The sequence below is a fragment of the Puntigrus tetrazona genome, chromosome 21 (genome assembly GCF_018831695.1).
Source record: "Puntigrus tetrazona isolate hp1 chromosome 21, ASM1883169v1, whole genome shotgun sequence".
Lineage (NCBI taxonomy): Eukaryota > Metazoa > Chordata > Actinopteri > Cypriniformes > Cyprinidae > Puntigrus > Puntigrus tetrazona.
The window spans coordinates 307,460-324,206 of record NC_056719.1 but is presented as its reverse complement, the minus strand read 5'-3'; the positions used below and the strand labels follow the sequence as shown (position 1 = coordinate 324,206).

The 16,747-nt window shown below is 35.2% G+C and overlaps 1 protein-coding gene across 9 annotated transcripts in view; it reads right to left on the bottom strand.

The window, feature by feature from the left end:
* Window positions 1–446: 446 nt before the first annotated feature.
* mapk10 (mitogen-activated protein kinase 10) overlaps window positions 447–16,747 on the bottom strand; it is a 60,249-nt gene continuing 43,948 nt past the window's right edge. For 4 of the 9 annotated variants that reach the window (XM_043221563.1, XM_043221562.1, XM_043221566.1 and 1 more), the window contains exons 11-15: window positions 14,765–14,889; window positions 13,142–13,165; window positions 10,765–10,828; window positions 10,261–10,338; window positions 447–5,286 (exon numbers count right to left, since the gene is read on the bottom strand). In XM_043221563.1, the coding sequence (XP_043077498.1) occupies window positions 5,144–5,286; window positions 10,261–10,338; window positions 10,765–10,828; window positions 13,142–13,165; window positions 14,765–14,889 (434 nt within the window). In that variant the 3' untranslated portion in view covers window positions 447–5,143. Of the gene's footprint in view, window positions 5,292–10,232; window positions 10,339–10,764; window positions 10,829–13,141; window positions 13,166–14,764; window positions 14,890–16,747 lie in introns of all 9 variants that reach the window. The other 5 variants (XM_043221565.1, XM_043221564.1, XM_043221568.1 and 2 more) reach the window with 4 other exon arrangements.

Genomic DNA, 16,747 nt, shown 5'->3' with positions numbered 1-16,747 from the left:
AGCAAATAGTCAACAGGGTTGCGACCGTTATGGAAAAGAAGGGTGGCTATATTGGTCACTGAGGTTTTCTTTTCAGAAATGTTTATTAATAATTTAGTTTATTCTCACTTTAACATGAAAATAATCAAGTTAGATGGGAAAATTTTTGTTTTTCATTTAGTTCCGTAATTCTGCACACTAATAGTTGCCTTATATATATATGGTAATGTAATCTGAAAAACTCATGCATGCAGTGTTTATGACTTTATATCTTTGTATCTTCGTGGAATTTAATGAACTTGTCACACAGGCAATTAAAAGCACTTAAAATACACTTTCCCTCCTGACAACTAAAGTACAGTTTAAACAGTAATTTTACATATATATGGGTTGCTGAGCATGTCTAAATATCTACTAGTCACCTGTCTAAATACATAAGAGATAAAAAAAAAAAAAAAGACAATTAATTTCAAGGTCAAAGGAGTTTATTTTGAGTCACATACAGATATTTATATTACATACACAGTACCTTTAAAATGTCGGGTGCTAACAGCAGTCCATAGTGCTGTTTAAATCTTTAATTTTTATTTTCATTTTTTTCCCCAACCATCTCATTTTATCTTGCATTTGTAGAATAATTTGATTTGAACAACAGCCTGGAGCAGGAGGTGTGAAAATGGCATTAGATGTCAAACGGCACTGCGTAAAGAACCACAGCCTCCGTCTGAAACTCTCAACAGAACGGCTCACTGACAGCACAGACAGAGAGAGAGAGAGAGAGAGAGAGAGAGCAAAACATTGTCCAAACGAAACCATAAAGAGTTGATTGAGTTGAACATCACCATGAGACTCGTCACATTAACTAGCGCACGGCGTCGATGCATGATTACAAAAACAATCCATTATTCATTATTCACTTAAAAGTGTTGCGTTATTGCACTGCTGTGTGTCTGACACCGAATAACCCTGAAAAAACAAGGCAGGAAATAAGGAGGAAGGACAAAGGCAGAAATGTAAACATGTAGAAAGGAAACAAAAAAGAAGGAACGAAGGAAGGAACCCAGCGGTCGTACAACATCATGAGATTTCGAGATTTACTTACATTTCAGTTGCAATGTCGGGTAGCCAAAATTCAACGTGAAATCAATTTTTGATATTTTGTTGTTTTTAGGTAATGTAACCAAAATACAAAGTTAACGCGGTTTTCACTTTCGACCAAAAGCAATGTCTGATGTTGTTTAAATAGACATTCGGTGCCTGCTGGGAAGAAGGAAAAGGAAACGAAAAAGGGAAGCGATAATAAAGGGAAGAGAGAAAAAAGTGGGAAAAGGAATAAAGTAAATTAAACCAAAAGCAAGGAAGATGAGGAAGGAAGAAGCACGGTAAAAGAAGGAAACTGAGGAAAAAAAGGAAGGAAGGAAGGAAACAAGCAGGAAATAAGAGGAAGAAGAAAAGGAAACGAAAGTAAGTGAAGGAAGAAAATGAAATGAAGGGCCTGAAGAAGTAAGGAAAGGAAAAGTAGGAAGGAGTGAATAGTAATGATGATGCGGTCTGTATTGCTCTGAGTGTTTCCACATGGATTCGTCAGCAGTACACTGTTGTGCGGTTCGTCTGGATGGAGTCATGTACTTCATACTAAAACAGAACATTAAATACACATTTGTTTCAAACGTAACATGACAGATGTGTTTACTGTGAGCCGCTGGACTGTTTCGTCTAGTGAACATGCATTTATCCATCAACATACAAGACTGGATAATGGGCGGTTTTAATAAAAACAAACCAAACGCGGGACTATTTTACAATTTTTTCGTAAAGGCCACCATCCTGACCAATCGGTTTGAGCTTCAGTGATGACATCGTAATAGCGCATTAAATTACATCATTTCCGATTGTTCTTTCCGCTCGCGCGCCGCACTCCCACTTCCACAAGACAAAGTCGAGCTCTACGATACGGTACTTTACCCACAATGCCAAAGCAGTGGCGTCCCGCGTGCGTCGCTGTTCTGCGTCGAGTCGCAGGTTTGTAACGGACGCTGGTTTCAGAAGCAGCATTATAACGATGTGGAAAAAGTACAAACGCCTACATCGATCAGAAGCCGTTCCAAAATCCATCCCAGCGTTTGTTATTTGAAGCACCGTTGGGAGAAATACACGCTCCCGGGCTGAAATTCAAAGAAACCTTAACGGTTACGAGTCGACGTTTCATTTCGTAACAACTGGTTTAGATGGTTGAGATGATGGAGTCGCGAAAATTAACCCTGCGTGCCGCCCGACAAATACGAGGGCCCTTTCGTCCAAAAAAAAAACCTTTAGAAAATGCAAGATGGCACACCACATTGTCCGTCTATTCTAAAATGAAACAAATCGGATACACAACGCGACGTTTTACAATTAGTATTGAATTCTAACAATTGAAATACAAAAGCTACTGTATGCACGTGTCCACCCTGTTGTAAAATCATCAGCAGCCATATTGAAGTAGTTTGCAGAGACTGGAGACCTCCCAGAACCCCTCTCTGTCCTCTGGAGACGATATGAAACGCTGATTGTTACGGTGAAAAGGTCTGATCAGGCTGGGAAACTTCGGCTAACGTTCATGCAAATAAAGCGGGTGTTTAAATGGCTTTTGATATCAAGGTTCTGAGGTTTCCGTCTTTCTTAAAGCAGCACTTGAACGATGTCGGCTCTCGGTGTCCAGCGGAAGGCTAGAATATCTTATAGGGGTCGGTTTACGATGAAAAGGTGATGCAATGTATGCAAAAAAATAAAAAATTGATTAGTGCTGACATGAAAAGAAAAGCATAATCTGGGCATATTTCGGCATGTGCTTAAAGAAACAGTTCCCACCAAAAAAAAAATTCAATTGTCTATCCATGATATCGCTTTTTCTAGTGGAAAAATCATCTTGTCCGAATCAGGAGAGAAATATGCACAGATCACAGGCTATTCGCGAGCAAAAATGTGAACGATTTTGATGCGAGAGGACAACAGGGATGGACTTTTTCACCGGATGGCGCATTATTATGGGCATATTTTGGCCAGAAGTTACCGTTAATCGACAGATTTGTGGATTACTTGCATATTACTGTGATGTTTCATCAGCTGTTTGGACTCTCGTTCTGACGGCACCCATTCACTGCTGAGCAACCGATGGACTAAATTTTTCCAAATCCGTTTCAGAGTTCATGTATATCTCGGATATAACCCGAGGGTGCGTACATATTGCGCAATTTTCATTTTTGGGCGAACTATTACTTTAAGCGGAAACGTATATACATGCAGTGCCATAAAAATGTGTTACTGAATTTAAAACAATAATTTATAACAATAACACGACCAAAGAACTTTACAAAAACGGTGATTCTGGGTGAGAATGAGTTAGAAAATGAGAGCTGCTGCGTAAACAAACGAAAAAAAACCCCTGTGCATTTCATCCCTTTATTAAAATGTTTAGTACACGGTTCAAATCGGACAAATACAGGTACAAAACAAAACCGTACAACTTAAATATTATATGTTCAATTTACTGTGTACTGCATAATGTTTATTCAATGAAGCTAATCTTTACCTAATACTAAAAACATCAGCCATGTGTGTTTCGAAAGACTACATTACTTGTGTTTTTTTTTTTTTAAAATGTAACAATTAAACGTGAAGAGTGGGGTTACACTGCAACCAACAGCGGCCCTAAAACGTATTCGGACACATTTGAAAAAACCCACGGCATAAAACGGTAGCTATATTGCTCACGAGTGGTATGTTTCTGATTTAACGTGATGAACTGCACCACTTTGAACTGTATTTTTTTATCATTCTCGACGTTTTTTAAGCGCGGCGCTAGTGTCCGAATACTGTTTAGAGCCACCGCAGTTTCTTAGATCTGGGGCTTATAACAGATCAGTGTAGAAATATGAACCCGGGTGCCTCTTTTTAACACACAATGACATTCAGGATCGCTACACTAGGTGATCTACACGAACAGGGGATTGTGGGAACGGGTAAACACGGACCCGACACATCCGACACCACCTGGAAAACCTCTGCCAGAGCCGTCGCGTTACTATATTCGAGGAGGAAACTGCATTATTTCAAAGGCACTTCCCAGATCTGACAAAAAATAAATAAACTCCAGCTTGAAATTTAGGTAGCAAGCGCGTCGATTCCCTTCGGACAACGCAAAAACGTGAGTTGGGAGACGGGATTCGGTTCGCGGGGATGAGGTGCGTGCTCTCGACCTGCATTCGTTTTAGTTACGCGCGCCTTTTCGAGGGTGACGGGTACAGCATGCAAGGCTGCCGCAGAGAGTCGGAGTTTCACAAACACAAAGGCGGAAAATGAGAGCGAAGGTGCTTGTACCCCCCAATGGCTTCCCGTGAAGCAGCCTCGCTTCCTGCCTGAGCGACAGAAACGCCCACGATCGCCCCTTAAATGTTATATAAACACGGTTCTCTATATTGGTATATGTATAATTAGCTTAGTTACTTTTATCTCTGACCATGCAAGACTACAGGCAAAGGGAAACGGGTGGTTAGCTGTGATGTGGCAAGGTGCGCAGATGCTCCCTCTACTGGCCGTCAGTCCCACTCTGAGAACGCCTGTACACAATTACATATATACAAAAGATAGGGGGCGCCATTGTACATGTTATTTTTATCGCACACAGACACACCGGCCCGTCCGAAAACATCCGGAGCGAGCAGAAAACCATCACAGAAAACAAGGGTTGATCGGTGCTCGTTAAAAACCCCCAAAAAAGCCCACCCTGCCACATCGAGTGAAGCACAGAAATCGCAAGGTTTTAGATATCAGCCAGTCAATGTACACTTTACATAGATGCCCGATTTTTTTTTTTCTTCTTTTTCGAAAGTCTCCTTATTTTATTTATTTATTTATTTTTTTGGATGCCATATGAGGGGGTTTCAAAGCAAAGCAACTAGTGAAAGATTCATAAATATACATATCCAGACGTTTCTTTGAATGAAAATGCATACTTTGTCGTCATTTACGCGTGATACATTATTTTATACGTATATATTTACTCTTTTTTTTTTTTTTTTTTTTTCTTTAATTACATGTTTTCGAGGTTTGTGGATTTCCGGTTGGGGTTGGCGGGTGCCGTTCACCTTCTGAAGAACATGGGGTTGCGCAGGCAGGCGGTTAGTCACCTGCAGCACCCCAGCGGTCCGGCGGAGGTCTCCAGGCTGCTGTCGGTATCGGAGGCCAGGGTCTGGTCGGTGGACATGGAGGAGATGTCGTTGACGGAGGAGGAGGGGGGGAGGCTCTCGCTGCTGTTCATGGCTGCACCTGCGCTAAGGGAAGTAACGGGGGAAAAACGGTTACAACGAAAAAAAGGAGCACGGCCACAGCGCCCTCTACAGGGCGAAGAGACGCTACAAGCAGGTGTTCAAATATTAAAAAGTACAGGAACGGTCAAATATGTACAGATATCCCACAGGGATGAGAGCGGGTTGTTTAAGGGTGGAGTCCATGGACTGGGTTTGGATCTGAAGTGATGTTGTAGGATGTTGAGGCAGCTGTCAAAAACCATTTATACAAACCCTAAGAGCACAATGTGACAAAAAAAAAAAGACCATATAACTTTTGCTGGAGAAAATTGTATATATGTATGTATATATAGAAAAGTGTATATATAAGTGTGTGTGTGTCTACACACACACACACATATATATATATATATATATATATATATATATATATATATATATATATATATATATATATATATATATATATATATATATATATTTATGTGTTATATATGTGTTATATATGTTAATATATTATTTCACTGAAGAAGAATAATAATAGAGATTTACAAAAAGTGAGTGTAAAATATTGCCTTGTAGCTTATAACTTACATTATAAAAATCTGTTATATCTAATAATTATTTAAAACTTTTACACTCATTTTACATTAATAGTATATTAAATATACTTATATATAAGTACATACACACACACTATTATTATTATTATTATTATTATTATTATTATTATTATTATTATTAACATTTACTTTCTCTGTCTGTTCCTTTATCTTGTTGTAGATATAAACTTGAAAAAGAATATCAGTTTATTTAATCAGCGCATTTAAATGTGTGTGTTACATTTTGTAATTATTTAATAAAAATAATTAGACATTATATAAAAATCTTTTGATATTTTATTTTAATTAATTCTTTATTTTATTTTCCGCCTGGTAGCTTAGAAAAGTAATAATTGCAGACTTATATATATTACATATATATATAACACCACTAGGTGGAGCTAATGCTCTACATGAAGTAATAAATAAAGGCTCCAGAAAAAAAGGACAAATTGTCCCTATTTTTCATCATCAGATTTGAGAGTTGCTCAGACTGCCTTATAAATCCACAACCCAGAAAACCTCAAATCCTTCACCGCTTCTGTTTGAAGAGGAGCTCTGCCCAATCCAATAACCCGCTAGGAGATTGCTGTTGATAGCAATCTAATGCAAATAACCCCTTAAACGGCTTCCTACGATAACATTACAAGCTAATTTACTTGACTGACAGCCTACATCTTTCGTTTTAATAAAAGGCAGCTCTTTAATACCCGTTCAGCGCTGTGAACATGATTTATAATAACTTTATAGCACACTGCCCACATCCTCATTTGAAATTAACATTTTTAAACATGCAATTTTGACTGCAGAGTGGCGATAGAGGGGGGGAGACATTATGATAAATGATGAAAGCAGAAGCTACCCTTTAAAATGAGAAGAAAAAATACCGAGGGTGGGTGACATTGGCTCAGCGAGGGCTTTTTATCTCCGTCAGCTTTACGGTCACTGTCTGTATTATTCTCTCTCTCAATAGAAATGTGCCAGACCAGCAAAATATGATCACTAGTTACACATCACATGGAGAGTGTCAGTTACCTCACAGCACATAAGAACAGCAATATATACACAAATATAGATATAGAATAGATGACAAAAACTCAAAAATTCTATTTTCTGCTCACCCAGACTGCATTTATTTGATCAAAAAACAGTAATATTATGATATATTATTATAAATGAAAATATCTTTTCTATTTTAATTAATTTCAAAATGCTACTTATTCTCGTGATGCAAAGCAGAATTTTTACTCCATTACTCCAGTCATCAGTGTCACATGATCCTTCAGAAATCATTCTAATATGCAGATTTTTATGTAACTTTTGACTGAATATTTTTTCAAATTTGTTTTATATTTTGTGAAAATTCTTACTTTTTGTAGATTTTTGCATAATAGAACGTTTAAAAGTACAGCATTAACTTGAATATATTTTTGATTTAATGCATGCTGAATAAAACTTATTACTTAATTTACTACTTTATTACTTAAATTTATTAAAATGGTGCAATGGTGTTATAAAATATTAAATAATATTTATATATATATATATATATATATATATATATATATATATATATATTAGTGTTGTCAAATGATTAATCACCATCGAAAATAATATTTTTATATTTATTATGTATCTCTGACGAACACACATACATGCATGTATAAAGATAAGAAAAATGTGTTTTATTTTTATATTAAATATATTTATATGTGCTAGAAATTATATTAATATAAATATATACATGCAAATACATATAAATATTTTCAAAATATGTACTGTATGCGTTTGTATTTGTATATACATAACAAATATACAGAGCATATACACATATTATGTAAACTATTTAATTTGGATTAATCGCGATTAATCGTTTGACACATATATAATTTTTTGACCAGACCTACTACTACAAAAAGAAAGAATAAATAAAAAAGAAGGAAAAGAAAAAGTTTTTTTTTAATAGAGGTTCTGTCAACTTGGTCAATCTTGTTAGTCATATTAAACCAGCTTGGGCTGCCTTTTTTCAGTTCGGAGCTTGAATTTTAAGATGATCTATTCTATACAGATTTTCTTGGTCTCTAACGTCCATGTCCTCTCTCAAACTCTGCCCATCAGCTCCTCTTGTCAAATTGCCCTGGCTTTTCTTTACCCACAATCCCCCTCAGCGCGAACAGCATCACGTATATCCCATACATGCGTTTTCAGCGACCACTCGGGTGGAAAAATAGACTTTCAGCTACATCGCTCTTCTCTCACTTAACAGAATCCTCCAGTCATCCCCCACAAAGGACACCTCCAGCGTCCCAGAGACCTCCATAAATCTCCCTCCTATGCTGCAGGACGAAGCTTCCTACAGAGCAGCATCTCATACTCCCAGATCCTCAATAAAACAGGAAGGGAACGAGGATTTATAGCCACCATTGATTTTAACCCCCGGCCCATTTCTGTGGGTAACTAAACACACTGAATCACTGTTTAGCACGGGACGCCACATCGACGACCCCCCGCCGCCGCGGGACATTATAAACACCATCATATTTTCATATTCGCTCTGCAGCTACCAGAAAACCACAAATATAATACTTTTCATAAAGCGCACCGAAGACGACAATCTGTATGCTGATATACAGTTCAACACACTGCTGTAAAATACCAGAGCTGCATTGCGACTGCTTTCTTCAGCACAAGCACTTAATTACAAAGCTGAGAGACTGACTGAGAGAGAGAGAGAGAGAGAGAGAGGCCAGAAAAGGATGGACGACACAAGCAAAAAATACAAACACCCTAGCAATGTCAAAAAAAAACCCCAGAAGCCGCTAGAAACCAATAGTTCGTTCTCGGCATCTTTAGACGTTCAAAAGCAAACGGGATGACAACAAACAGGAAGCTCTGCGGCTGGTGTCGGTGTCTGTCACCTTCTGAGTGCTGCAGGACTGCAGACATGCAACGCTGCACTAATACAATCACACACACATGTGCTGCCCTCTACAGGTCAAACACACACACTGCCACTCAACATCCCACAAACCTCGGAGAAAAACAGCCTGGCAGCCTAAATCCTACCAATGTTTTACACTACATATAAAACGATGAAATCAGACATGGACTCCAACCTTAATTATGAAGCATGTATACATATACAGTGGCAAATATACAATAATCACAAATACATATTTAAACATCGACTTGTCATTCCCGACATTTTAGTTTTAAACACAAGAATGTGCTTCGTTTGTATATGCACCATTACTTTGAATATTATTTCTACATCGCTGTAGACGTAATGGTTCAAAGGAAAGAAAAAAGACAAAAACCCCTTTCACCAAGCTCTGCCCTGGTTGTTATTTATATGTGACCTAAAGTATGTTGTGAGCAGTTTTATTTAAAAATTAAATTACAGATTAACACACTAACAATTTCAGAACTTTCACAGAATTTCTAAATAAATAAACAAATAAATAAATGAAGTGTGTATGTATATGTATATATATATATATATATATATATATATATATATATATATATATATATATATATATATATATATATATTTTCAAGCAGATAATAAAAATAATAATAATAATTTTACTATATTTTTGAGATATTTTCCCTCAAAGTGAAGGAAAGAGAAAGAAAGAAAGAAAAAAAATAATAATTACAGACTAACATACTAAAAAGTGAGTAAGTTTTACAAAATCAACTGAAAATAAATAAAGTTTTTAAAACTGATTTTCACCAAAAATTATTTTACTACATTTTTTGGATATTTTCCTTCAAAGAAACTATCAAAGAACTATAAAAACTGTGAACAGATTTGGAATTTCAGTATAATATTTTGTTTGACAAAATGGATGGCGCAAGCTTAGTGAAAGATCTATTGTAATTCTGTAAGTGGAAAATAGGCTAAAATAAATACAGTGTAACAAAGCAATTTTCCTAAAGATGCTGTAAGCGCCTTTTTTTAAAAAAATAATTATTATTTTGATGTATACCACAAATCTGACAAACTGAAAGAGTTCTCCTAATTCACAACCTCTTGGAACGCCCCACACTTTTTTTTAGCCAATCAGAAACCCTTTCTGCCTGTCAATAGCTGTGCGCTTTGGCCGGAATGTGTTTAGGGGCGGGGTTTTGTTTCGAAACAGAAAGTATTGGGGAAATCGCTTATAGCACCTTTTCATCACAGACCACAACAGACAACAGCATTGTCATTTACAGATCGAACAACTAGCATGTAATCAGACTCGGGACGTGCTCTGTTTGAGTCACACGGACGAGATGAGAGGGGACAGGGACAAATGGAGCAGTCACAATGGGAGGGTTTCTCATAAACAGCTGAAATCACTTTAAATTGACTTACAGAAGCATAGCTTATGCACAGAGAGTACCTGAGGGAGAGGGCTGTCCCTTCACCACACCATTCTTTGTTCTCTCCTCGAAGTTCATCACCTCTTTATAGATGAGCTCTGAGCCAGAGAGACAGAGAGAAAGAGCACATTTAGATCTAATCAACTCAACCACTTTAGGTTCATTAAAAAAAACTAGTGCTGTCATATGAAATTAATTGCATCTGAAATAAAGGTTTTTGTCTACATAATATGTATTTGTTATGTATATATATATAAATTATATAGATAATACTAAAACAACACAAGGAACACAAAATATAGTAAATCAAGTTTTATTTTAAAACGTAAACATATCTGAGGGCTAGTTTTAGCATTCGAGAGTAGATAATAGTGAGTATAAATAGTCTAGTATCTGAGTAACAACAGAAGTCAGTGGAAAGTGGCCACCATGATAGAAAAACAACAGTGTGTGAATGATTTACAGCTTCATCTCTCCATCTGTCTGTGTGCTGTGAGTTATGTCATGACCAAACGAAGGCCTACCTTTCCATTCATCAATCGAGTGTTCCCTCTCATCTAGCTGTTTATCATAGATCTGTGGAGGAGGCTGAGACAGAGAGAGAGAGACAGAGAGAGAGAGAGAGAGATATTTAATGTCTGTATCATTCCTTGTCCTTAACCATGAATACAGTCCTTTTAATATTAAAAATACATGCTTTGTTATGGAAGCCTGTTTCCACTACTGCGTTATATCTAAATTCAGAACTTCGTTTTCTCAGAATTGCGATATATAGCCTTGCAATTCCAAAAATTCAATAAATTCAATTTGGAAATATAAAGGCGCAGTTCTAAGAAGAAGTGAAAATTATATCTCACATTTCCAGTTTTTCCTCTCAGAATGCTTAGTTTACGTATCAGATATATAGTTTTTTTTGTTTCCACCATGGAATAAAAAACAAAGTAAAAATCGTAATTGTGACATTTTATCTCATAATTCTTTTTTTTTTTTTTTTTTTCTCAGAATAGCTTGGCCGTAATTGTGAAATATAATCTAAGAATTGCAAGGGAAGAGTGATTCGAATGATAAAAAAAAAAAAAAAAATGCAATTACCCTTTTTAACGCTTTTTATTCCATGGCGGAAACGGGCTTCCATACTTTATACATCAGGCAGTACATGTAGTAAAAATGTCTAAATATAGCACATTTGCTCCTGCAGAGTCACTTATTTGATGCAATGCTTTTTATCTCGCATAAATCACACTCAGCACTCAGCACTGCATACGAGGGCCGGACGTGTAACGTTAAAATATCCGGGTTAATATGTTACAGTACAGTGTTCATTCGTATTACAATATGAATAAATGACGTATTAACAATCGTTTTCGTAACTGATCGTATTTTTCACGTAAACACTGTAATGTAAAGTGTTTCCACCACTTGCACATGCAGCTGACATGTTCGACAGTAAGAACTTAGTAAATAAGGACCAAACACCACCATTAGTAGGACAGGAAAGCGGAGAATGTTCCGCCGTGAGGTGTCGGATTAAGACAGAGACGTGAGAAACACAGGCAGCGTCTCAGAACCTAGTGAGCAGCCTAGCTAGACTGCATTTTTGGCCATCGAGGACACAATCAAATCAAACCTGAGCAGCATTTCAAGCGTTCAAATGTTGAACACTGGCGGCGTTTTGTGCTTGATTCAAAAGTTCCTGAGTTGCTGCCAAAAATATTGTCTTGTATATATATATATATATATATATATATATATATATATATATATATATATATATATATATATATTCAGCTCACTAGGTTCTGAGACAAGCCAGAGAGAATCAAATTAAGAGATATAAAAAAAAAGAGAGATTAAATGGCACTGAGTGGAGTATTATGGAAACTGGGGTTCCTTAACGCACAATGAATCTGCGAGAATTATATTTGATTTCACAAAGCACACAAGTTATTTTTACTGCCTTTGTGCTTTTTGATCACGATTAATCAAATGTAAGTTATTTTTTCTTTACGTAATATGTGTGTGTGCACTGGTTTAATTAATTATTATGTGTATATATATATATAAATAGACACACATGCATGTACATGTTTAAGAAAAGATGTTATGTTTATATATTAAATATATTTATTTGTTATATCGTTTACTGTATTTTACGTAATTTGTTTTATTCATTTATTGTAAATATAGCACAGGTATAAATAACGACAAAGTATATGTGTGCTATATGTGTGTTTATTTTTATATATATATATATATATATATATATATATATATATATATATATATATATATATATATATATATACGTAAATATGCATAATATATAACAAATATATAAGCGGAATATACGCAGGTATACTATATATGCAATAAAATTTTTCGGGATTAATCGGTTTAAAGCACTGCACTGAGTAATCTATCTAAAAGTGAATGAGTGATTCTGTGCGTTTGTTATATTATAATTGTAATTGTAATATTATACATCATCATAAAAAAAGGGTTTTATTATAGTTTTGCTTAACTGAATCCATTTAAAACTAAAACCAGCAACCAGACACGGAAGTCAAGGTTTTATAGTGCCTTAAACTTAAAACCTCCTCAAAATTCTATTCTATTCTATTCTATTCTATTCTATTCTATTCTATTCTATTCTATTCTATTCTATTCGTTCGCCTCCAAATGGTATTTGAATGCAGAAACGGATCGCATTATTCCTTTCATACGTTTTTTTACAAGATTAGTACACGATACAAACACACACAAACACACACATATGCAAATTTCAGGGAAAATCTTGGTCTGTTTCTGAGTTCTAGACGTCAGCGTGTGTTACAGAGAGGTCGGTGTGTGAGTGATTTGAGATGAGGAGGTTTCCTAAAGTGTGGAATGGTCTTTATTTACCATAGATATCTGCTGATTCCTGGCCTTCATCAGAGAAAGAGAAACACCAGAGAGAAGGAGAAAAGAATCACACTAATCATAACGATGCTCATGGGTTATTAAAACAAAACTATTTGCTACTGAATGTCAGATTTTCTATCAGATCAGTATTTTCGTTTCATATTTGGGTCAACAGAAAAGTGTATGTTCACATAAAATGACATCCGCTAACAGCTATACACATATTTACAGACAGTAAACGTGAGTTGGTTTTTTTAGTACTTTGTGTTCTGTACTTTCTAGAACAAGAAAAGCAGACTTGTTGCGTCCTTGAAACCCCTTTGAAACATTACAGACACAAACTTTAGACAAGAACAAGCTGTTTGTCAAAAGGGGACGTGTGAATAGAAGCTCTTACTTCATCAAAGAACAGGACAACTTTCTGTTTTTTTTTTACTCCTTTCTTATGTCCTCTCAAACTGATGAAGGTCCCCAGAATCAACCACAAACATTTACAAACTGAACAAATGCAACATAAACCTAGATAATGATTTAACACTGTTGAGTTTGGACCTATTAGCTCTATAATATAATATAATATAATATAATATAATATAATATAATATAATATATATTATATAATATAATAATAATATAATGTAATAAAATATAATATATGCATCCAAACATCCAAGTCTGATGATAAATAAAAATAGAAATAGTTTCAGATTGAAATAATATTTCACCACACAAAAACCTTTAAAAAATGTATTTATAAAATGACATAAATATATTAAATGTTATTTTGTTTAAAAAAATTAAATAAATAAACTTGCAAATTGTTAGATATTTCAAACTTGGTTCAGATGCATCCAGTTAAAAATACAAAAAAAAAAAAAAACTAACGTGGTAAGTTTAATCCACAATATTCTATAAATAATAAACAATACATAATTTGTATTGTGTAAATTAAATAAAAAAATACACAATTTGATCGGAATAAGTGTAGGAAAAAACTAAACGTTTAGACTGGGTGGAAGTGCATGCATTTTTTTATAAAAATAATTTAGTTGGTATTTCGCAATCTTATAAATAATACAAAATTTGCATTAAATTAAACAAAAATGTAGTATAAATATTTATTGAATAATAAAATGTAAAATGTATTAATTATGTGTAAATTAAAGCAACTAAATAATAACAAACAAAAAAACAATTTATTTTATTATATTTTTATATATTTTATTTTAAATTTAACATAAATTTTACAAATTAAACACATTTTTAAAAACATTTCTATGCGTTTTCTACCCCCTGAAAATTCCGACTTGTTGTGCACAAGCCTTACACCTGCAATATGTCGTATTGATCCCTAGTTATTTATAGTGCCGTGCATTGCATAATGACATTTCTTTTCCTCACGCATATTCAATCAGTTATGTGAATGATGGAGGATATCATGATTGGCCAAAGAGTTCCAATCATGTAGAAAAAACAGAACAGACGAATCAAAATACTGAATGTGGCCAAAGTTTAACAGAGTAAGCCTCGGTACATAAAAGGCATGCGGTGGCCAGTCTGTAATGAGCTAGCGGTAGAGTGGACGCAGCTGAGGGGGACAGATGGCCACAGACAGATACTCACTGCCTCCACCTCGGCCGGGTCGTACCACACGTTGATGTAGGGGTGCTGCAGGGCCTCGTCCACTGATATCCGCTTTGCAGGATCGATGATCAGCATCTTAGACAGCAGGTCTCTGGCCTGACTAGCTGTAAAACACATCACAACAGACATCAGCTAAATGGAGGCATTTTACAGAAGAGGAAATGGATACATTTTTTAAAGGCTACCTAAAGTTATTGTAAGCTTCTTAAGTTATTATAGAATAATTATAAAATATATAAAATAATTATTATAATTGTGTGTGTGTGTGTGTGTGTGTGTATATATATATATATACTATATATATATATATATATATATATATATATATATATATATATATATGTATATAAATATATATATATATATATATATATATATATATATATATATATATATATTTATATATATATATACTATATATATACACAATTATACATATACTGTATACACACACAATTATAATAATATATATATATATATATATATATATATATATATATATATATATATATATATATATATATATATATATATATATATATATATATATATATATATATATATATATATATATATATATATATATACATATATATATATATATATGTACGTATGTATATATAATATTATTGTTATATTATTTTATCATATATAGTTTTTTTATGTTATCATGTTTTATTGTGTTTTTATTTTTTTACCTAGTTTTATTGCGATTAATTGGAATGCACAATAAATAAAATCTGTTTCGGCAAATTGACTAATAAATAATAAATATACGCAACACACACATATTACATTAACGATAAACAAATTGCTCCTATTAATGTTGAAATAATAAGTAACAGTTATTACCTGAGCACTAATAATAATAATCAGTAATGGTTTCAATTATTACTGCGTTCGCTGTATTTTTGTTCATATAAATGCAGATTTGTTAAACATATACTGTATGTCACATATATTTTTTGGAGCTTCAACAGAATTAGAGCAGGGACATTTATTAAGAATGTAAACAGAATTATTATTGATTTCAGAAGTCCAAACATCTCAGAAAGCAGACACAATCTTCCCATTTCATCCTCGATTTCTTTGCAAGGGCACTGAAAACAGCACTCTCTCTTTTCATAGCGCTCTCACCTCTCCTTCCCTTTCTTTCTCTCCACCTCTGTACGCTCTCTGATTCCTTCACTTTCTTGCTCTATAAATAGCCCGGTAAAGTCAGGCCCTTTCTCTCTCTCCTCTTACAGCATCATCCCATCTCTTCCTTCTCTCCGCCACCGGCTGGACCGCTTCAAAATGGCCGACAATTTCTGCGGATCTGTAAAGCTGTCTCTCTCTCTCTCTCTCTCTCTCTCTCTCTCTCTCTCTCTCTCTCTCTCTCTCTCTCTCTCTCTCTCTCTCTCTCTCTCTCTCTCTGTCTCTCTCTCTCTCTCTCTCTCTCTCTCTCTGTCTCTGTCTCTCTCTCTCTGTCACTCTGTCTCTCTCTCTCTCTCTCTCTCTCTCTCTCTCTCTCTCTCTCTCTCTCTCTCTCTCTCTCTCTCTCTCTCTCTCTCTCTCTCTCTCTCTCTCTCTCTCTCTCTCTGTGTCTCTCTCTCTCTCTCTCTCTCTCTCTCTCTCTCTCTCTCTCTCTCTCTCTCTCTCTCTCTCTCTCTCTCTCTCTCTCTCTCTCTCTCTCTCTCTCTCTCTCTCTCTGTCTCTCTCTCTCTCTCTCTCTCTCTCTCTCTCTCTCTCTCTCTCTCTCTCTCTCTCTCTCTCTCTCTCTCTCTCTCTCTCTCTCTCTCTCTCTCTCTCTCTCTCTCTCTCTCTCTCTCTCTCTCTCTCTCTCTCTCTCTCTCTCTCTCTCTCTCTCTCTCTCTCTCTCTCTCTCTCTCTCTCTCTCTCTCTCTCTCTCTCTCTCTCTCTCTCTCTCTCTCTCTCTCTCTCTCTCTCTCTCTCTCTCTCTCTCTCTCTCTCTCTCTCTCT